Below are 23,947 nucleotides of genomic sequence, written 5' to 3' on the forward strand. Positions count from 1 at the left end.
TGCATTCTGATTGGTGGTGACACTCCCAGGGTGCAGGGGTAACTCTGTAGGCTGTGATGTATGTCTGCTGGCTGATGCAATCCTCCCAAATGCCATGTGGTGAGATGGGTTGAAGACTAATCCTACCTTTGTTATGTAGAATAGACTGGTCAAGGCCTTTAATGGCCCATTGACAAAAGTGGGGTCTATTAAGAGTGAGTCTGTTTCCTGTCTAAAAACATGTTTCTCCATTTCTGATCCAGGGAAATATAATATTCTGATTTTTCAATATTTCCCAGGATATTTCATTTTTCTAGGAGAGGGGTGGGTAACTTCCTACAGAGCTTAACAATTTGCTTCATACCGGGCCAAAAATAATAGTTATTCTGAGATCCTCAGAAATTTTCAGATGAACTCTCTACTGTCTAACACTTTGAATTGGGTAGTTTTACCAAAGGACTCTCCTACTTGAAAGTAGCACCAAACCTCTAATAGAGCTATATATGTGCAAAAAGATTTGGAACTTTTGAAAAATGCTGGAGCCCAGTACATCACCCCTTAAACCAGTGGTCACCAACTGGTGATCCGTGAGAAAATTTTGGTGGTCTGCAGAAAAATTATTTGCATTTTTAATATTGCACTAGATACTAAATTTTATGTATCTTTTTAAAAAATCATATTAGTGGTATACGTGGGATTTAAAATTATGAATTTAGTGGTCCCTGAGGTCTGAAAGGTTGGTGACCCCTGCCTTAAACCGATCAAGTCATTTTTTCAGGCTTTGATATAAATAGAGGAGAATAACGAGGATTTTTATTGCAGCCTTATTCTGAATAATTTTTTTAAAAAACTACTGTGTAGCCTCATGTTCCCATGCCCTTTACTTGCTGTTGCCCCTATAACTATTGAAGCTTTATGGAAGTGTATGTTTGTGAAATGGTTGATAAAGGGATTTTTAATATCGGAAAATATACTTTTAAAATAAGAGCTTCATTTTATTACAAGTTCATAGTTGGTTATTATTTTTTCAAACAGAAATCTAACGAATAAACATATAGCAAAAATATGGCTTGGGAATATTAGCAATTAATTTTATTTCTAGTTTGTGTGAAGAAATGCATAGGAGCAGGGTCAGAGGATAGCATATGTGCACATACATATTTTTATAAAACTAGTGGTTGGGAAACTAACGTTTATAGGTTAACATGGTTTACAAACCAAATTGTGTTTTATAAAGTATGATTAAGGTTTAGGACCACACACCGTTAGAAGCTCGGCCCAAATTAGCAACAGGCACACACCAATGAACTCTGAGCAAAATCATTATCACAGGTATGGATGGTAGTGCGATTTCTGCAAGCTACAGAGTCTCTTTACATGTACATTTAGCACTACTGAGGTAGAACGGTATTAGGAAAAATTACAGTTGAGTTACAAGGAGACATCCTTATGCAACGATACTTCCGGTTTGGTCGTCAGCACCGCCCATTCCGCAGCCGGCCGAAAAAAAACCCGCTCTGCCGCTGTTTCCTTACACGCCGGTTGCATCAGCCAGGCCCGGGGGCCTTCTTGAGCAGCCTACCATATTGCCTGACCCAACCGCGATTTTTTTCTAAACTGGCCCCTAGACAAAGTAAAGCGGCAAGATTTAGCTCTGTTCCTAGTTATTTTGCAGCATCGTCTGGGAGTAAGCCGCGTGCCCCATAAATTACTGGGTTCTGTAGGAAAAGGTCAGGCAGACTCGGCGGACTTCTAACTTCTTTTCAGGCAAGATGGCGGGAATCGAAGCGGGTGTGACACTGGGGCAGCCGCATCTTTCGCGGCAAGACCTGACTACTTTGGTAAGAAGGGAATTCGGAGTGGGGAGGGCGCGTTACCTGAGGGGTGCAGTATTCCAACGGTTGCCCTACGCTATTTTTTGCCCGGTACTGGGTGGTGGTCGGAGTTCAGAAAATCTGCCTCGCCTTGCTTGTCTTCTGCCTTTTTGTTCCTACCAAAGGGTAGTTAGAATGGGAAGGAAAGGCTTTATGACGGTGGGAAAGAAATCTCCCGAATGTTCTTACGCTTCTTTTTCTCTACATACAATAATGTTACTTCATTTAGTACGAAAGTACAAAGCCATAATTCCAGGCAGAGTGTCGTCCTACCCTTACAAGCTAGTTCCAGCGAAAAAATGGTTGTGTTCAGAGAGAATATTTCCCTCCCTTTCTGCTTCATTCTGTAGCGCAATCAATACAGGGTAGAACAGAGAAGCTGAGTTCCCATTGCATACTGTACAGTAGTAGGCTATGCTTTAGTTATGTTCGGTCAGATTTGCATAAAAAGTCACACAATACTATAAAGTTAGAATGGTAGTACATTCCCAACCCACACCTGGCCTTAAGTATACTGGTAGTAGCTGGGATCTTCGGTGCTACTAATGATAATTATGAAAAATTGTCAGCATAGTTTTCATTTTATTTTGGAAATACATGTTTACTTAGCATTTTACAATAAATTGGGTAAAAGTGTTTCTTTGAGTAACGATGCATTAACTCATTATCCATTGCAACAAGCACATTTAAATTGTTGGGTACTAAAATATATTCAAAAATTTATAATATTCCTATTTGATGAAATTGAATACAATTTACAATGATAATTTGTTGAAATGATATAAAATTCATTCAGTGATATTTTATTTTGATTTATTAGATTTATAGGCTGCCCATCTCATTGTTAGCAACTCCTATACGCCTATAAGCAACGCCTATAAACTTAATAAATTAGTATTTTTATAATATGGATAGCCCTCAAGTTAAGACCATTTATTCACTTTTGAAGTTACAGTGATGCAGAAAGAAGGGATCTATGACCAGTTGTCGAAGTCTGATAATACTTTCTGATAAGTCTGGGGTAATGAAAAAATAGCTTTGGAAAGCATTGTTAAAACCAAACCAGCTTCATTGTGATAGGGTTTCTCACTGTAACTAGTCACATTTTATTTGTAGATCATTGAACACGTTGGTTGGTTTTACATAAATTGAATCTTGAACCAGATATTATAAGCTACAAACAGTTAGGCTTATCTGCTAAATGAAACAATTATCATAAAGCATGGTATAAGGAATGTCTCTTCATCTATGAAATAATAAAGCATGGTGTAAGGAATTGCCTCTTAATTACTTGCAAGAGCGTTTGCTATCTTTAAAAGAGAAGCAAACTGGCGGAGGAGGAGCCAACGTCGCGACGATATGGACATGCGGTCTCGATGCTCTGAGAACACAGCCAATAGTTTTGCCACTGGGTGGTCCAATTGGACCTAAACCGTCCCGAAGAGAAGGTGAACAGGAAGAATATGTCTTGCTGACCTCAGGGATATCGCAAAGTCCCTGATCGATGCAAGAGAAGTTCTTCAAGCTGGCGACAAAAAATCCAGCCAAGGCTGACAAAGTCGGGGCGGCTCCAAAACGGAAGGATACGGAAAGAGAAAGTGTTTCCAGCTGTTGAGGAACTTTTACTGTTTTAAAAAGAGACTGCCTATAAAAAACTTAAAATTAATTTAAATTGGAGAACGGAAGAATAAAATGGCGGAATTAAATTTGGAATGGTTTTCGACAGTGGTTATCTTACTTTTTAGATGCTATCTTCATGGGTGGAATTTATGCAAGCCTTTTAAAACGAATGGATTAAGTTTTCTTCTATTTTTTCTTTTATTCTCTGTAACCTATGGTCTAAAATTTTCCACTTTCATTACTGTGGGTGTTCTTCTAACCCATTTCAAAATTGGATTCTTTTTTCTAACTTGAAATACAAAAAAGATACAAAAAGAAATAAGGAAATTTGCAACAATAACACTACTATTCGGAGGCTGGAAGGTTTGGGTATTGGAAATGGAACATTTTTTTCTTCACTGATTGTTTTGGCTTGGTACTACAAGGGCACACTGCTTGGTTATAGAGAGTGATAAGGGAAGCATACAGACGTCTCTTTGAAGTATGTCTTTAACCAGAGAAAAGTGAAAACAAAACGTTTTTGTGAATCTATGCTTAATTTTATTAACCTTCCAAGCTAGAGCAGCTGTGTTTGTTAGCTGGAAAGAATGGCACAATTTCAAAAGCAAACAGAAATCTTAAGCTTGCAAAAGATATTTTCAGAAATACAGAAATTATCAAATACATATGAAAGGATAGAGAAGAAGCTGGAAGACTTACAGCATATAACTGCAAAATATGATGAAGAAGTTGAGGATGTTTATCAAATGGAAAACGTGGTGATTAAAACCCAAAAATTGAAGTAGAAAATGAATATAAAGAGATTATATTTGCTGATATTTATGGTGGTTGGTTTGTCTCTGAAAATGGAAAGAGTGGAATACTGAAAGAGAAATTAAATGGAGGGGAAATTTATCCCAGAGGGCAAGATACAGAAGAAGAAAAAACCAAAGAATCTATGGATTTAAAGAGAGAAATTTTATTAGCAACAGCATTGATAACACTACTGACAATCAAAGATAAGCTGACTAAGGAAACAGAAGAAGGGCATCAAGATTACATGAGAGATCTTATAAACAAGGATTTGCTAAGAGGAGTGCATACAAAGTTGATCAAGGAGATGATTAGAGGACTGGCACCACAAATGGCAGAAGATATGAGACTGTTTTACTATTGGAAGATACAGGTTGATAGATGGAAGAATATAATTTAAAACTAGTTAAACTTAGTGAAATTTATTGACAATAGATATAGTTTAAATAAATAATTGATAATGTTACTAATGTATAGAATGTGTAGTGTTATGATGAGTATAATTGGATATGGATATTGAATGGTACCCATGTAAGGAAGATTAGAAATCCCTTTGGATTATATATAAAGGTTAATTAAAAAAAGAATTAAGTTAGATACAGTTAAGGTTTAGATTATTAGGGGGAAAATGTTATGATACAAGATATAGTCAAATAAAGGAAGGATAAGAATAACAATGTATATATAGATATGGGTATAACATAAGGAAATTGGATGTAAATTTTAAACAATGATTAGAAAAGGAGGATTAGAAAATTTTGTTATTAAATATTATGGATGTTTAGCTAGAATAGGACATAAGGATTTAGTGTTAGTGGAAGATTTTAGAAATAGTAATTGAAAGGCCAGTATGTGGTTATGTATTAAATTTTGGTATATTTTATGATGAAGGACGCTTAAACAATTATAGTCAAATGAAAATGGAGATATGATGATGGTGACATGTATAAATATTTAAGTGAAAATGCTTGAGTTAATATGAATTATGTTTGTTGACTGTGGAAGAGATGCACGAAAGTCTTTTTGTAACCAACTGATTCACTTTCTACAACATGTAAAGAAGGATGTTGTGTTTGTTTTAAAATAAAAATAAAAAATTAATAAAAAAGAGAAGCAAATTGGCATTGGAAAAGTAAAACAAGCTGTTGCTTTCATTGCATAGTGTGATTTTGATATTTTAAAAAGATATTTGTGGCATATAAACCCTTACATGGAGAGAATATGCTACCAGTTAACATTGCATGTTTCACAGTGTGATGTATTTGTTGTTTGCAACTGTGGTTGTGATCTTATAATAAAAAAGTCTTTTTTCATTCTCTTTTCCTTCTTGAAAAATAGGACTATACTAATTTTACATAAGGAACTTCTTAGGATAAATATAAAGAAACACACTGTCTCTTTGTTTTTTTCCAAAAACTATGTACTTTAATTGATTCATTTTAAACATACATAAAATAGTGTAAAATAAAAACAATTGACTATAAAAAAACAAAAGCAAAGAAAAACTTTACACAAAAAAATAATACGGAGAAGACACAAACTATCATTAAAATTATATCCCAACTATTTTTGTAAATCTTTAAAATCTTGGAAGTGTTGGAAGAAATGTCCTCCTGGGTTTAGTTCCAACTGGGGAAAAGACACTGGAAACGTGGCTGCTTGGAAAGATGGTTTAATGGTGGACAGGATCATATGGCTTGAGCTCCTGAACAGAAAAGTGTATCACATGCTTCCAGATGTTGGATGAAGAAGAAAAGAGCGTGAGATGCTGAGATGTTTTTATGGCCTCTCTGGCCTTTGAACCTGAGCTTGTATTCTGATTGGTTCTCAGACTCCCATGGGGCCATGCAGCGGCAATTCTCTAGGCTGTGTTTTTTGAGTCCAAGTTTGGTTGAGCATTGCTTCTTCCCAGGTGCCCTGTGGTGAGATGAGTAAAGGGCTAATACTATAATGCCTTAATCCTATCAACCTGGAGCTGAAGGGGGAGATCTTTGTTATGTAGAACAGACTGGTTCAGGCATTTTAATAGCTCATTGACAAAGGTGGGGGCTAAAGAGTGTGTCTGTTTCCTGCTTAAAAACATGTTTCTCCATTTCTGATCCAGAGAAATATAATATTCTGCCTTTTCAATATTTCCCAGGATATTTCATTTTTCCGGGGGGGGGGGGGGTTAACTTCCTACAAAAATAAAAACGTAACATTAAGAGCTTTTAATGTTGACCAAGCCAGTTTAAAAGGGTTTCCAAAGAGAGAGATAGGACATTTTTCGGATTAACCACCTACAATTTTCTCAAAAGTTGCTAACAACTCTGAAATTCCATTCTTTATGTCTTGAATTATAGTATTTTCCCATCTCCTAAGGATATTTCTTTTGTTATTATTAGAGCACAAAATCCATCTTTGTTCTGAACATATTAAATCCCAAAAAAGTTGGCATGTATTCAGTATACACGTTATTTTTAAAAAACAATTTTCTCAATATTTCTGTCAATGTATAAATTTTTTACAATGCCAATGCAAAAGATCCTTTCTTAATGAAAGATTATAGTACATATGAAAAACAATATTTTGATAAATTCAATTTTAAATCACAGGACATCAATTTGAGTACTTCTTGCGTGCAAGCTTTATAGCTAATCATGTTTATAGGATAATTATAAGATAAGATAAGATAAAAAGTTTTATGACGTGAACAGCATAATTCATATAACTACTTTTTAAACTATTTCAAACCACATTATAAAAAATCTCATCACTCTAAAAACAGTGAAGGGAAAAGTGATGTATTAGAATTCATTTTTATTTAGTTACAAAATAATCTTAAACTATGTGTAGAATTCTTAGGAGATCAAGTATCTAAAAGTACAATTTTAGTTGAATAGTAAAGCCTGGACTTGAGAGTTCTGCTTTTTTACATTATGGAAACAACAAAAAATCCTTTATGTATTTTGGAATCTTTAATGCTCTGGAATGCACTAATAACCTGTTCTTTGCAGGATGTTACAAAATTAACCCCTCTGTCACCAGAAGTCATCAGTAGACAAGCTACAATTAATATAGGTAAGAATATAACAAATTATAGCTAGAAGTTGCTGTCTGGTATTAATTGCGTAGTATTCACTGTGCAGTGCTTCAATAGGAGCTGTTAGAAAATACTATATCATTTATTTGTTTATTTAAAGTTTAACCTAAAATGTGAGCATATAAGACATAAGTGCATGTACTGTAGCTCTGTAGGAACCCTCTGTACAGCGGTGTCAAACTCGCATTTTCACGTCATGTGACATATCGCAACTTTTTCACCTTCACTAAAACGGGTATGGGCGTGGCCAGTGAGTAATGTATCTGACTCATGGGCTGTGAGTTTGACACCCTGGTTTAGTTGGATCACAATAGCAATAGCAATAGCAGTTAGACTTATATACCGCTTCATAGGGCTTTCAGCCCTCTCTAAGCGGTTTACAGAGTCAGCATATTGCCCCCACAGTCTGGGTCCTCATTTCATCCACCTCGGAAGGATGGAAGGCTGAGTCAACCTTGAGCCGGTGAGATTTGAACCACCGAACTGCAGATAGTAGTCAGCTGAAGTGGCCTGCAGTACTACACTCTAACCACTGCACCACCTCAATCATAATTCTGCTGTTGGGGTCCTCAAACTTTTTAAACGGGGCCAATTCATGGTCCCTCAGACTGTTGGCTGGAGCGGCTGGGTGGGCGTGGTCATGTGACTGGGTGGGCATGATCAATTTAGCAGTCCATTAAACAATACACACAAATTAAACTTTAATTTGTTTTGCTCCTGGGGTGTTTTATTTGCTTTTGTTTGCATGTTCTTTTGGTTGACTTTTCTTTTTACTAGATCATTTTTTAAGTTGATTAAACAATCTAGGGTCCACTTCAGGAAACTCAGTTTTGCAGCAATTCTTCTCAGCCCCAAGGAGCTTGCAATCAACAAGTCTCTCTTTCTGTTTCTCTGTGTCTTTTGTCTCTCTCCATCTCTATCTCTCTTTGTCTCGCTCTCTCTTTCTGGCTCCTGGAGGTGGAGAGATCAAAAATGGGCCCATTTTTGAGCTGACAGAGTGCTTGTGAGGCGGGGGAGGCCAAAAATGCTTGTTTTTGGGCGGCAGAGTGTGACTGGAGGTGGGAGAAGGAAAAAAACAAGGCATGCAGAGGCCTTGGAAGGCCTCCATGCACCCCATTTTTGGCCTGCAGAGTGCTACTAGAAGCCAGGGAGGCCAAAAACAGAACCTGCCTCCATCAGCATTCCAGTAGCATTCGGCAGGCCAGAAATGGGGGGTGCGGAAGCCTCCTGGGGCATCCGTGTCCAATTTTTTGCTTCCATAAGCACTCTGCTTCCCCACCTTCAATAGCACTCTGCAGGCCAAAAATGTTGGCCGTACCTTCCAGTTCCATCCCACAGAGCTCGCAAAATTAAGTCCGTCCGAAGGGTGGGGGCTAGCAGGTGGGCGGGGCAGCCTCATGATCCTGCGTGGGCTGGATTAATGGCATCGACAGCCTGTATCTGGCCCGCAGGCTGTAGTTTGAGGACTCCTGTTCTAGGATGATGTATAATGCTTTATGGCTTGACTTTGTTCAGTTTCTTTAATTCACCACCTAAATAGTCTGAATTCATTTTAATTTGTAAGTCTTTAAATGGTTTCCATCATCATCCCCACCCAAAAGGGTTATCATTTGATTCCTGAATTGTATTGTATTTTCAGTAGGAACCATTCATTTGATTTCTTTTCTATACCTTTCTGGTCCTTTCTTTAAACTTCTAAGAAGTTTGTGTGTGTGTATCAGGGAGAGGAAGAGAAGAGTGAATTCATATCATTCCATACTCTGCTCTAGTTAATCATGCTACACTAAAAATCAATTGTATGTAGCATAGTCTGTATTGGAAGGAAGGTTAGGATTCAAAAGATCATCTTATTACAGAACTGATGTTGCCTCAACATTAAAAGGAGGCTAATTTTTGCTCTGCAAAATATTTTATGTTAACATTGCTACAGCTAGACTTGAAGTACAATGAAGTTCTACAATGTTTTGTTGTTGTTAAATCATTTAATTTGGCTAATGTCTCAGTTGCTATGGAAAGCCAATGTTTTATATCATTCTAGTTCTGTTGTCCATTACAATACAAGAAAAATGAGTTGAGTTTTTCATAAATACCTGGGGGTAACATTAATATAATATTAATATATTCAATATTTAAATAGATGTTGGGGATTATAAAATTCATTCACTTCTTGGAGAATTTTTATGAAATTAATAACAATTTTTGCTTTTAAAATCTAGGTACAATTGGCCATGTAGCTCATGGAAAATCAACAGTAGTAAAAGCAATTTCTGGAGTTCACACAGTCAGATTCAAGAATGAACTGGAAAGAAATATCACTATCAAGCTTGGCTATGCCAATGCTAAGGTTTGTCACTACTGTACATCTAATCAAATTATAAGTTTTTATTTGAACCATCATCTTGTTTTATTTAAACTCAACTGATCGCTAGTGAAGACTTACTGTCTTTCCTCTGCAGATTTACAAGCTTGATGATCCAAATTGTTCCAGGCCAGAATGTTACCGATCCTGTGGAAGCAGTACACCTGATGAATTCCCTACAGATATCCCTGGGACCAAAGGCAATTTTAAATTAGTCAGGTGACAAGTCTAGTTCAACATGATTTGTTTTTTATATATACATTTTGTGTGAAATTATATGTAAGTAAGTAGGTATAGTTAAACTTTGATGTCACTAGAAAACTTTTTTCCCAAAAACCTTTCAAAAACGTTTGCTAATTATGATAGACCTCTTCAAACTGAACACAAATATAACTTCAGAATGATTTTATCATATAGGAATCATGAGAAGTATAAAATTAACATTTAATGACTATAATGTATTTAATCATATAATATTCCAACACACTGCATGAGTTCAATAGGACTAAAAATGTTTTGCTGTTGATTTTTATTTGTACTCCGTGTCCAATATAGCCTTTTTTAATTTCAGTCTGTTATTAGTTGTTTTTACTGATTAGACATCAAATCAGTGTGTTGATAATCTTAACTGAACATTTCCATAAATTCTGTTGTGCTTTGTTTATTTGTAATTATGTTATATATCTCAAGTCATTAATAGTTTATATTTCAAACAAAACATATATTAGAAATATATATATATATATATATATATGTGTGTGTGTGTGTGTGTGTATATGTGTGTGTGTATGTATATGTGTGTGTGTGTGTATGTATATATATATATACATATATATATACATATATATATATACATATATATATACATATATATATACATATATATACATATACATATACATATACATATACATATACATATACATATACATATACATATACATATACATATACATATATATATATATATATATATATATATATATATATATATATATTCATTCATTCCCTAGGCAGAATACAAATCTGTTTTATTTAAACTCAGAAAATATGTTAATACATGGCACGGGGGGGGGGAAAGGGTGCGTGTACATCACACACACATGCACATACACACAAAACATACTTATAATGCAATATGTTATTTAAAAACAAGTTAATTAAAATTTTAAGAAAAAATTAATCTGTGAGAAAGCTGTTTTCTATTAGAATCTTGTAGTCTCTCAAGAAAGATACATCTTTTTTTCACATCTATATATACAAAAGTAAAATACCACTCATGCATCATGAAATCTCCAGAAGCGTAAAGCCTACAAACTTCAGTTTTGCCACATATGTTCCTCTTGGCTTCTAGGTGCTCACTAAGAAAGGATTTTTTGAAATGACCATCAGAGCATCAGTATTTCCTAAACTAGTTTACTATAACATGTCAAAATTCATGGTTTTTTTACATTTTTACACCTAATAACTAATATAATTCTTTTATTTATGGTTATTCTTTTTTCTCCTTTCCTTATATTATAGACATGTCTCTTTTGTGGATTGTCCTGGCCATGACATTTTGATGGCTACTATGTTGAATGGAGCAGCTGTCATGGATGCAGCTTTACTGTTAATAGGTAATTATTACTGTAGGAGTTTGATATTGCAATAGATCCATGACATTATTGTGGCTAAGGAATTGTAATGTTAATATTATGCTTGCAAATTACATTATGTCATGTTACGCTGGAGAAGACAACACTCTGGAAGGATGCATTCCTAAAAATGTAGTGGAAAGTAGCTATTGGGACAAAGAGGGCAGGGAAATGAGTGGCCACTAGTAGAGAAAGGCAAATAATTTTCATTTCATCCTCATTATTTTTCTTAGCAATGACTAAGAAGATTCAAGCACTGACTGCTGTGTAATCATCAAATGTATTGCCTGATTGAATTTAATAAGGTTTTGAAGCAAGTTTATTATGTGCTACTTTCTCTGCTGGAAAATAGACATAAAATTAGTGGCTGACATTAGCAGATACTAAAGTAGGCTTCCTGCTAGCTCTGCTTCAGAAAGAAAGAAAGTGAAATTCACAGCAGTGTGAGATAGATAGAAATATTTTGCCAGATTTCTTTCTAGATACTGCACCGACTACTTTATAGTGAATGTATTCAGTCAACCTCACATCCAATACATTTTCTCTCTTTTTGTCACATATGCACACAGGTATGTTACCATTGAAACATAGGAGTTTACAGAATTAAAGTTGTGCTAATGTTCATATTGCTATAAGGATACATTTATTGGATTACATAATCAATTAGAGACACAAACTTCACATCTTTGTAAACAAGGTTTACAAAGGTTTCATTAATTATAATCCTTATTGCAACACAAACTATACTCATTACATGAAATTCACATGTACAGTTTCACTCTCAGGTGTTCTAATTATTCTTAATTATAATTTACAGGAGGATTAGTATCCTGTACGTTAACCATTTATTAAGAAGTCTATCAGTGTTCTATATTCTGTTGTAAACATTGTTTTTCTGTTATTCCAGCTGGCAATGAATCATGTCCTCAGCCGCAGACCTCAGAACACTTAGCTGCTATTGAAATTATGAAACTGAAACACATTCTAATTCTACAGAATAAAATAGATTTGGTCAAAGAGAGCCAAGCCAAAGAACAGTATGAACAAATTCTAGCATTTGTGCAAGGTGAGTTTCCAGGTCAAAATCAAGAAGTCTCTCTTTTTTACTATAAGCCAACTTTTGTCTTGTCTCACAAACAGCTCATTTTCACACTTATTGCCATATCAAATTTGTCAAACTAATTTTGCAAATTTATTAGTTAATTTTAGTAAATTTATCCATGATCAGAGCTCCAAAGCAAGCAAATAAAAAGTGACTAAAGGATAAATGGGATAAAGAAACCCCATTAAGCCCAGTAAAGGAACCAAGTCAAACTCCCAAGAAATTCATAATAGCAAGGACCTTGACAAAGTGAGAGTCAAACAAGACCCTCATAAATCAAGATTGCAGTAATAATTTAGACTTGCCAAAAGTGTTCCTTAAAAGATCTTAGTCTAGAACAGGGGTGTCAAACTCAATTTCATTGAGGGCCATATCAGTGCTGTGATTGACCTCGGAGCGAGCATGTGTGACCGACTGGGTGGGTGTGGCCAACTGGGTGGACATGGCCAGCTTGACACCACTCCCCAAACTGCTGACATGTTTCCTCTTCGCATTGGGTAGACCGGGCCAAAGTGACACCGGCCGACCCCTTAGGTTTTCCAGGACAGCCCTGCAGGCCGGATGCCATTCACAGGCCCTGTGTTTGACACCCCTTGTCAAGAAGAATACGTAATGGGTTCAGCAAGAGGTTCTTTTTCACAGTTACATATTTTATTTTTTAAATAAATGTATATAGCCACCCAACTTACACATCGGTGACTGCAGTTTGTAAAATGATGTAATAGAATGTGTGGATAATCTTGGGGATTGAGAGGCAGGAAATCTGCCCCTCGATCCTGCTTAGGAAATAATCAAGTCTGTATTAAGAAACTGGAGTTACTTAGTTTTTTCTTTGAAAACATTTCACTTTTCATCCAAGAAGTTTTAGCTTCAGAAGCTTCAGTTTTAAATGAAGAAATTAGAACTAAAGAAGCTTCTTCAATGAGAAGCAAAATGTTTTCAAAGGAAAAAGAACAAGGAAATCCAGTTGCCTTTTGGAAAAAACACATTTTTGGGACAACCATTATCTGTATGATTGAGAATCTCCATAGACAATCAGACAAGAGATGGAGAAGTCTCCAGTGACTGGAGAGAGAAATTTAGGATTAGTCCTAATTGATCAGATGTTTAAAACAGACAAGATGAAGTTTGTACCTTCAGTCATTCAAAATTCTGTTAAAGTTATCTTACACTAAAGTAGAATTGCTTATTTTGTTGTGCATCAGGTTTGGTTTACCTGGGAACGTTGTCATAAAAACAGTCTGTAGTACTTTTGGTGGTTTGGTTTAGCATCAATTCTATGTAATCCAGACATTTCATTTGCAGTAGAACATTTTAAACATTGAGCCAACTAATACATGAAGAATAGAAACATACAATTCAATTTGATAGCAACAGTACTGTCTGTGTAGAATTTGTAACTGGTGTTGGTGCATATTACAATTATAGTCTTGTCTAAAATTTTAAGATTTTCTATTTGTAATAGCCTATATCTGTTAAAAGTACAATATTTATCCAGTTGATTTCAAGTCACTGTAGAGTGCTTATCTCAAAGAAAGCAGTGTATATTGTTGCTATCTTTTACTTATCTGTTCTCAAGCAAAATTATAGACTCAGATTTTACACTAAATACTCTTGCATTCTAATAACAACAGAAAAGGGTAAAGACAATTAATTTATCCGACATTCTATTTGCTTCTTAGTCTTTTCTTAGATATTTTTTTTGTAAGAGATTATCAAACATTGGTTAAAAAAATAAGGATGAGTTTTTATCCTTTTAATCCTTGTTAGGCCAGCTTTTGTTTGTTTGTTTGTTTCTTATATAAAACTCTATAATTTAATTTGGGAAGCAGAGGAATAAACAAATATTTCCTAGCAGAAAATAATCCTGAAAATGCTCAGTTACTTTTAGTCAAGAAGAAGCCAGAAAAGTCATTTTTATGATTAGAAAATATTCTTGCTGATTACTCAGAGGAGGAATTTGGAGAGTGATGGCTAATTGTAACTACTACTTCAAATTAAAGACCAGTAGATGAACTGAAAATAAATTGATGTTTCAACTGAAGGAAGCATTTTTTCACTACAAATTATTTCCTATCCTTAATTGTGGCATAAAAACTCTTTGAAGCATAAAAATCAAACCCTTTGGACCCTGCATTTTTGCTATTCATCCTCAAACATTAATTTGTGAGGAATAGAATTGATTTATTGAAATTATGATTACCGTATTTTTTGGAGTATAATACGCACCAAGATTTTGAAGAGCTAAATTTTTTAAAAAAGTTTTTGCCCTCCCTGGCGCACTCTGCAGGCCTCCCAAACCCTCGGCACACCCTGCTTTTTGTGAAACATTTTCCAAAACCTCCTCTAACTCTTGCATCCAGTAACATTTTAAATTAATTTTTGCTTTTCCCCTGCCAGATATATTTTATTATTGATTTATTAAGATCTTCAAAGTATTTTTTTCTCCAGTCTTATTGGAGTTGTTTGAAATAAATATAGTAACCTTGGTAATACATTCAACTTAATTGTAGCTATTCTTCCTATTAACGATAATTGCAAGCTTTTCAATTTTTCCAGGTCTGTCTTAATTTGTTGTATCATCTTATAATAATTATCTTCCTTAATTTTTACACATCTTGCTCTTAATTGTATCCCTAAATATTTTACTTTTATTGTGATCTGGATATCTAATCTGTTCATTAGCTCTCTTTTTTGTTTTTCTGTAATATTCTTCTCTAAAATCTTAGTTTTTTCTTTGTTTATTTTCAGACCTGTCACTTCACCATACACTTCTATTCTTTTTAGCAGTTTAGGCCCTGTTTCTTGTGGATCTTCTAAGATAAAAACCAGATCATCTGCAAATGCCTGCAATTTATATTCTTCTTCTTTTATTTCCATGCCTCTTATCTCCTTATCCTTTCTAACATTTCTGTTTAATCCTTCCAGCGTCAGTATAAACCATAATGGGCACAGAGGACATCCCTGCCTTGTCCCCTTCGTTATGCTAACCTTTTCTATCATGTCTCCATTTACCATCACTTCAACAGTTTGTTTATAGTATATTGCCTTAATCATCTTAATAAATCTCTCCCCAAAACCCATAATTTAAATTGTGTCGACATAAACTGCCAGCTCACATTGTCAAATGCCTTCTGTGCATCAAGAAAGATCAAGGCCATTTAGTGTGCTTTATATTATTCCAGCGTATTTAGCATTATCCTCATATTGTCTTTTATTTGTCTCTTTGGTAAAAAGCCATTCTGATCTGTATGTATAAATTGGCTTTAAAATCTCTTTAGTATTTCTGCTATTGAAGCAAAAATCTTATAGTCTACATTCAATAACGATACCGGCCTATAGTTTTTTATCCATTGAAGGTCTGCATCTTCTTTCGGTATGAGAGTAATATATGCGTTTGCCTCTGATAGTAGTTCATTGAATACTTCCAACATTAAATTACCTATAGTATCTAGTAGTGTTTTGTATAGTTCTGCTGGTATTCCATCCAGACTTAGTGTTTTGTCATTCTTTTGACTTTTAATTGCTTCTGTTAATTCCATCATTGTTATTCTTTCATCTAGTGCTATTTTAACTGTTTCTGGTACTGTGGGTAACTCTACTTTTTCTAAATATTGTTTTATTTTTTCTTTTGAAATTGTCTCTTGATTGTATAGTTTTTCGTAGTAATCAGTAATTAAAGTGCATCTCATACTCTGAAAAATATGATACTTATGAGCAATCATAATGCAAAATCCTCACTTCCACCCCATTCCAGAATAACCAGAATTCCACACTAACCTGTTTTAACCAGTTTAGGAAAAAAATGCATTCAGACCTTCCAACTCCTGGGGGGGTGGGGAGAGATCTCACCAAATTAGAAGGTCTGACAACTTTTTTTTTACTGGTAGTCACATGGTCTTTTGTTGCCCTGTGTGCTGGAGAACGAAGCTGGAAAACAGGTTAGTGAGGGAATTGTGTTTGCTGCAGGATTTTGCAGGAGTTGATTTAGGCCAAAAATGGGCCATGGAGGGGCCGCACATGACCCATTTTCACTAGCAGAGACACCATGAACTGGTCCTTTGCGATTTCCAGACTGGCCCCATGGGCCGGATCTAAGCATCCCGCGAGCCTTGAATTTGACATTTTATATTATAAAGCAAAAAGTGTATTTGTGCTGGAGTTTCCAATATGTTGATCATAATAGAGCATTACAAGTATTATAATACGTGACTGTTTATTGAAATAGGTACAGTTGCAGAAGGAGCTCCAATTATTCCAATCTCAGCACAGCTAAAATACAACATTGAAGTTGTTTGTGAATACATTGTAAAGAAAATTCCAGTGCCTTTAAGGGACTTCACATCAGAACCAAGGCTTATTGGTATGTCTATTTGAGTCACTGATTCTACCTAGAAAATACACTGGTTAATAATGGTATTTGGTTAATAATGTGATAAATAAATATTTACTGTAGTCATTGGTACTATTATTAACATAGCATCTTTGCTACATAGAAATTATAGGAAATATTTTGATATGACAAATTTAGCTTAAATTCAACAGTACTATATATAATTAATTCTAAGTGAACGTGATATGTTGTGTGATTAGAATCTAGCAGGACACATATTTAGATGAATTGGAACACGTTAAAATAGTGTGCATTTATGTAACATTTTATAACTTCATAATGATGTAACTTTCTGTGCCCTCTTAATGGATTGATGGTAAGCATAGTCATAAGAAATTAAAACATTGATTTCATAGGGCCAATATTTATTGATTTGTGGACTGCAACCGTTAACAGATTATAAGTGGAACTCATTATTTTGTATGGCTAATAAACCTTTTTTGTCAAATCAATAACAATTTGTCATATTCTTGAGGTTCTTATTCAAGAAAACTGAATAGATGGCTCCCATAAACTGATTTTGAAATTTCACTTTGTAAATTATGATGTCTTGAACGTTTCTGTTCAAAATAAATAAATTAGACATTGTTTTGTGCTCCTAGAATTAGTAGCTTTTTGAATTGAACAGTCAGATATATTTTCATAAATAAGTAAAATGTCTAGAAGAAATTTATTTCTAGATATGTTTGTTTCAAGGGTTTCTGATAATGTCATACCTACCACATGAAGGTCAATCAAGAAACTGATTTGAGTAAGCAGTCACATTTATTTTTAGTTTCTTTATGTATAAATTTATTTTAATTAAATTATCTTACCATCTTACTTTACCATGGGGACCCAGATTATTGGGGGCAATATGTTGACTCTGTAAACTGCTTAGAGAGGGCTGTAAACTGCTAAAGAAGGCTGTAAAGCACTATGAAGCGGTATATGTCTAAGTGCTATTGCTAATACGATCTTCCAAAAAGAAATAAGGAACCAACAATATACAACAATATACAACAAATCAGTGGCTTAATAAAGTATTAGATCCAGAGTGTAACTAATAGATAAATATATTATGGTATTAAAATGTTTAAAGTTTTTTGCAAGTTGAACTTAATGGAATATTCTTTTCAGTTATTAGATCTTTTGATGTTAATAAGCCTGGATGTGAAGTTGATGACTTGAAGGGAGGTGTAGCTGGTGGTAGCATTCTCAAAGGTGTGTTGAAGGTAATATTTCTTTCCAATGCTGATTAACAGACTGTTATCATTTTATGTTAATGATAGAATTGCATGTATTCTTCCTCCTATTCCTTCTACATACCATGTTTCCTTTTGACCCCCATAATAAGGGCTTAGCCTTATTATCAATGGGGGGCTTATTGTTTTCTGGCAGCTGGCAGGTGGGGCGGGTGAGAAGCCAGGCATGCGTCTTACCTTTCCAGCTCTGTCGCATTCTTTTCCATTGGTTCCTGGGAAACATGTTGTAAAAAAACCCTTCTTGTGAGTCCAAACTTCTCAAACTCGCGAGGTTTTTTACAATGTGTTTGCCTGCAGACTGGCCGAGAGACGCAATGGAGCTGTCAGTGTCCAGTAAGATGCGGGTCTCGTGCTAGGGTGCGATTTGGGGGGTGGCAGTTGGGATGCGGCGGGCTGCAAGATGCACATCTTATTGGACACTGGCAGCTCTGTCATGTCTCTCGACCAGTCTGCAGGGAAACACCTTGCACAGTAAAGAAAAAACTTCTCACGAGTTCAAGAAGTTCTTAATTGTTTGCACTCACAAGAAGTTTTTTCCTTACTGTGCAAGGTGTTTCCCTGCACAAACTGGCCAAGAGACACGAGATAGGTGCCAGTGTCCGGTAAGATGCGTGTCTTGCACTGGGGTGCAATTTGGGGTGTGGCAGGTGGGGCGCAAGGCACAGCGGATGCTCTTTTTGTGGCAGGCGCTCTTTTTGCACAAACATCACCGTTACTGTTAGGTACAGTAATGGTATGTGGGGTGTATGGGGCATGTCCCCCCCTTCCCTCCCTCCGAAAGCAACTAAAGGAAATGGTGGGGACTGGCTGTGCATGTGTTTTAGTAGTTTTTTTGGGGGGTGTTATTTGGGGGGAGAATATTTTAGCCAATGCCCTGAAAAGCCTGAATGGGCTTAGTATCATAACATGTCACATTTTTGGGGAAACACAGTATGTGGGAGTTGAGGGATTCTCCAGAACTTGTTTGGTGAAAATGAAGGCTATGAGATTAAAACTAAATCCTGTTGGATGAATCCTGTTGGATGAAGTCCATAAGTTTAGATATAATAATAGTATAAATTGATGTTTTTGACAGTAACTCTCCTGTCCTGTCCCAGGCTGTGTGTGTGTGCACACGCATGTGTGCACACATATATAATTTTGTTCTCTTTACTAAATGAGGATTGTAAACAAAGGCACTTGCAGTATAGAGACAAATTCCCACTCCTGTCCCCCTCAAGTTCAACAAGTTTGGCTTAGAAGTTTCCGTATCAAAGCAGCATACAAGAAAGTAGTGAAGCAAAGTCCAAGGATCGAAGCTTGTGGTTGGCATTTCCAGGCTCAAAATCAGGGTTGTAAAGTTTTGCAAGTCAAGCTACAAGGAATGGGATTTAACAGGCAGTTGTTAATAGAGAGCTCTATTGCCTGTTCTACACTCTTTCCAGACCACCAAACTGTTGTGTTGGGAGGAAGTGGTAATTCCACATCCTCATTTTCAGAAAGCTAAGGCATCTGTGACTTCTGTGTTGTTTTGCCTTACCTCTTTTGGCTAATTCAAATGGAAGTCCATTTGGTGGTGCTGGAGCTGTCTGTGTCACCCCCCGAAACAGCAAGCCTCTGGCGAGCCGTCTCACAGTTGCCATTCAGAGAGAGGAGGATGCAGGGGCATGACTGGGAGCTGCACTGATCAGCTGGCAAATGGAGTGGCTGTGCTGATCAGCTGGGAGGCTGAAAATGGAGTGGCTGTGCTGATCAGCTGGGAGGTTTACAGCAAATGGATCAGCTGGGTGTCGGAGCTGATCAACTGGGAAGCAAAGCGCCAACCAGCTGCAGCATGGAGAGCAGGCCAGCAACTGAGTGTTGGTCTAGACATGGCCAAAGATTCCAGGCTGTTAGCAGTGTCCAGAAGCCAAGGGTATGGGGTAGGCACGGGCATGGGGATGTTAAGATGTGGCGGAAATGCCGTGGGTAATGCTGACTTTGTATGTCACTCAGTGCCCGGTTTCCAAGCTTTCCAGGATAAAACACTTCAAACAAAAACTGTTGCGTGAGGTTTCTTGGTGCTGGATACACGGAACATGACAGTCTGCTTATCATCAGCTAGCATTTCTGACTTTGCTTTGCTGCTGGTTGCTCATCATTAGTCCTCTCTTGTGAATCTGAGAATGGAAATAGCCCAAGAATGGAATCAATGACATTGTTTCAAGATGTTTGTTGTGATCTCTGGAATGCTTGGTGTTTGGAGCAATGATCTCCATGCCATACTCTCCATTATTTATGGTATCGCCTTAATTTCTTAAGATGCTTAATTTCTGTGATGCTTATCATATAAAATGATGATTGGGGAAAAACAAGCACTCCCACTGCTTCTGAAAATAACCATTAGTGTATCTGGACACATTATAGAGAAAACCAGTGTTCTACATAAGCGTGTGCAAACAATGGCTATAGTGAACTGACAGAGAGAATTGGCTATAAAATCCATTACCAATGCACTATATAAAGATTGATATGTAATAATCTTCCTTTCTTATATCTTTTATTATTAGGTTGGCCAGGAACTAGAGGTGAGACCTGGCATTGTCTCAAAGGATAGTGAAGGAAAACTTATGTGCAAGCCTATTTTCTCCAAAATTGTATCTCTGTTTGCAGAACATAATGATTTGCAATATGCTGCACCAGGAGGCCTTATTGGTATGTCTGTTTTACATTTATGTTTAAGAGAACATGGAAGATACCAAGATAGATAAGACTTTGGCTATGAATATATAGTTTCAGAGACTTTCTTTGCAACAGCTATAAATGTTTCTATATTTTCTAAAACCATGTTTAAAGTGGTAGTTATAGTATTATATGTGCATTATATACATATTAACAAGCTAAAATTGAATACTTTTCAGTTTCATTTAATAAGTTTCATTTATAGCACAACACATGGTGATAGAATGAAGATCTATCAACAATAGAGGAAAACATAAGGGTTTTTAAATTTTAGCTCATTCACCATTCTGTAATGGCTCTTGGATGAAGGGGAAAGGAAACTATAATTTACAACACTCCAGTTTGTTTTGCTATGGTTTAGGAGTCTATATTCCTGGTAGTGATGCATTTTTATTGTGAGCTGTATCTTTACTAGCTATCGCTGTTTCCTCTGAGAATGTGTTTTGAACAACTTAGTGTCTTCCAAATCATCTGGAATTCAACAAATGTTATAATATTCATTTATTTAGGTAGTATTACAAATACATATTTAGGTAGTATTACAAATAAAATTATAAAAGACTGATAAAAGAAACTTTCCAACAGTAAAGCATATATGTGGCCTAAGCAGCAAACTCTATTTTTGGCAAATTCATTAGAATTATTAAATTATTCTTACAAGATCCAAGAAAAAGAAAAGAATCCATTGCAATGGCCCAACTGATCAATTTAAATAAATATTACTCTAAAGCACTGGATAGTGTCTGGTGATTTAAAAGTAACTTAACAATTGAAAGCCTATTGCTTTTTAAAAATAAAAATATTTTGTTATTAGGTGTTGGTACCAAGATTGACCCAACTTTGTGCCGAGCTGATCGAATGGTAGGGCAAGTTTTAGGTGCAGTTGAAGCACTACCTGAAATATTCACAGAACTTGAAATTTCCTACTTCTTGTTGAGGCGATTACTCGGTGTCCGTACTGAAGGGGACAAGAAAGCTGCCAAGGTTAGTTATTTCTGGTAAATCTGGACATTCTGTAAATTTCTGTATTTTAAAAGGGATGCTTGCAAATTTAAAATGGTACAAATTGCACATGTCTTTAAATTTTTTTACTACTTGTAGGTGCAAAAATTATCTAAAAATGAAGTACTAATGGTAAACATAGGATCTCTTTCAACTGGAGGACGGGTCAGTGCAGTGAAAGCTGATCTGGGCAAAATAGTGCTAACTAATCCTGTATGCACTGAAGTAGGAGAAAAAATTGCCCTTAGTCGAAGAGTTGAAAAACATTGGCGGTAAGTTGATTTGAAATGAAACATAATGTATCACTATAAATACATTTTAAGCTAAACACAAATTTTTGGATGACTCTAGCGGTAAAAGCAGATAATAAAAAGTTAGTATCTATTCTACTGGGTGTAATCCATGATACTTAATGCTAATTAATAACTTGTTGGACCTGACATAATGTTCCAAAACACACTAAACATTGTTTTTCCATACTGGTAAATAGATATTCCTTTCTAGTCTACCTAATAGTTTTCCATTTATACTTGCATCCTGCCATTCTACAGATGTTGAAAGTATTTGTCGAGAGTTGCCTCAAACCACTAGATGGGTGGCAAATTTAATAATAGTTAATAAAATAAATTCCTTCATAAATTTTTCAGATTCCTTTTGTATTTTTTGCAAAACTCTGTTCCCTGATGTCTCTTCTTATGCACAGATGTAACATTTTAACAACATAAGAGCTACTATTTAGAGATTGCAATTTCTATTTATAATGGTAAAATTTTAAGTTCAATAAAATATTGAACTTATTATTATAGTAATAATTTCAGTTATTAAAATATCACACAACTCTATTCTAAGGACTGTTGTTGCTTGTCTTGATGTTTCTTATCAAATATAAAATGTCAAAGATGCTAAATAAATGGAACACAAGTAGTCTTTGATTGAAGACTACTTAGCAACTGCTCAAAATCATAATGGCATTGAAAAAGTAAGTTTATAGTTGGTCCTCAAACTTATGATGGATGCAGAATTCCAAGATTATGTGATCATAATTCAGGCATTTTGTAAGCAGCATCTATTTTTTATCATCTCAGTGTCCCAGTCACATAATCACAATTTGTGACCTTCCTGGCTGGCTTTTGATATGAAGTCAATGGGGAAGGTGACAATAATTGCAACTCACAGTCACGTGATTTGCTTAACTACATCAGAACTTACATAACTCAAGCATGGTCATTCACATGTTTCACTTACTACTGCGAGGCTAGCCATTCTAACTCTCATGAGAGAACTTACCTGGATACAAGTGGTGGGTTTTTTTTCTGATAAGGGCCAATCCCAGTATTCCAAAGTGATTCATGAATTATCTGGAATGGGAAATGATTATGAATGTTTGCATAGTTATCTTATATCTTGTATTTAGATGGTCTTCTTTTATTCTAATTTTTTGAAGTTTTGAAGTTAATCTGCTTTTCTTGTTTTCCAGTTTAATTGGATGGGGGCAAATTAGAAGAGGAGTGACAATCAAGCCTACTGTGGATGATGATTGAAAGCAAAAGGCCAATTCTTCAATTTGTAAAAAATGATGTCTGTTTCCATACAGTTGGAATGCATTTTTAGTGAGGAAGCTGTTGCACAGATGTCCACATTGTATTGAAAATCAAATCTCTTGACAGTATCTGCAATAAATTAAATTAGCAAAGATGGATCTAATTCTCCAGTATTTCACAAAAACTAAATTTGTTTTGTGTTTATGTCAGTTTTTTAGAGACTGTGTGGGGCTGACTATTTGATTTTAAACAATGTAACTCAAGAGCGCATAATCTGATTTGGAATTTTGAAAATTACTTATTTTTTCATTTAACTCTTACAGGCAATTGAGTAACAAAAAACTGAAATGTTTGTCAATGAAACAAATTTAAATAAACTTTTCTTGGAAGATGAATTTTCTTTCTTGTTGTATACCATACTTTGACCTTGCAGCAAATATGATTCTACATATTATTGAATGCTTGTATATTTATAGCTAGATGGTCCCAAACCACTGATCCTATTTATCTGTCAGTAAACATTTTTTTAAAAAACTAAACCCCTCAAGAGAATTCTTGAGTACGCGGCCAAGTATGCATATAATTCCAAGTACACAGCCAAAATAAAATATTTGCAACCACA

General features: G+C 35.5%; 1 protein-coding gene across 1 annotated transcript; it reads left to right on the forward strand.

The window, feature by feature from the left end:
• The first annotated feature begins 1,663 nt into the window (after positions 1–1,663).
• Positions 1,664–23,720, forward strand: EIF2S3 (eukaryotic translation initiation factor 2 subunit gamma). The gene is made up of 12 exons (XM_087726523.1): positions 1,664–1,820; positions 7,262–7,325; positions 9,564–9,691; positions 9,804–9,925; positions 11,231–11,325; positions 12,251–12,409; positions 16,674–16,808; positions 17,958–18,052; positions 20,611–20,755; positions 21,597–21,766; positions 21,884–22,056; positions 23,262–23,720. Exons 1-12 carry the CDS (start codon positions 1,752–1,754, stop codon positions 23,323–23,325), a joined length of 1,419 nt encoding a protein of 472 aa, XP_087582649.1. The 5' UTR covers positions 1,664–1,751; the 3' UTR covers positions 23,326–23,720.
• The last annotated feature ends 227 nt before the right edge of the window (positions 23,721–23,947 follow it).

Source organism: Thamnophis sirtalis, unplaced genomic scaffold (assembly GCF_051295495.1).
Source record: "Thamnophis sirtalis isolate CommonGarterSnake01/CBP01778 unplaced genomic scaffold, rThaSir2_p1.2 scaffold_12, whole genome shotgun sequence".
NCBI classification, from domain to species: Eukaryota; Metazoa; Chordata; class Lepidosauria; order Squamata; family Natricidae; genus Thamnophis; species Thamnophis sirtalis.

Excerpts from the sequence above, each read along its gene's own strand:
- EIF2S3 (XM_087726523.1), top strand. The coding sequence starts at position 1,752 with ATGGCGGGAATCGAAGCGGGTGTGACACTGGGGCAGCCGCATCTTTCG. Across the intron at positions 1,821-7,261 it reads GGCAAGACCTGACTACTTTG|GATGTTACAAAATTAACCCC; the intron begins GTAAGAAGGGAA and ends TGTTCTTTGCAG. Across the intron at positions 12,410-16,673 it reads AATTCTAGCATTTGTGCAAG|GTACAGTTGCAGAAGGAGCT; the intron begins GTGAGTTTCCAG and ends TTATTGAAATAG.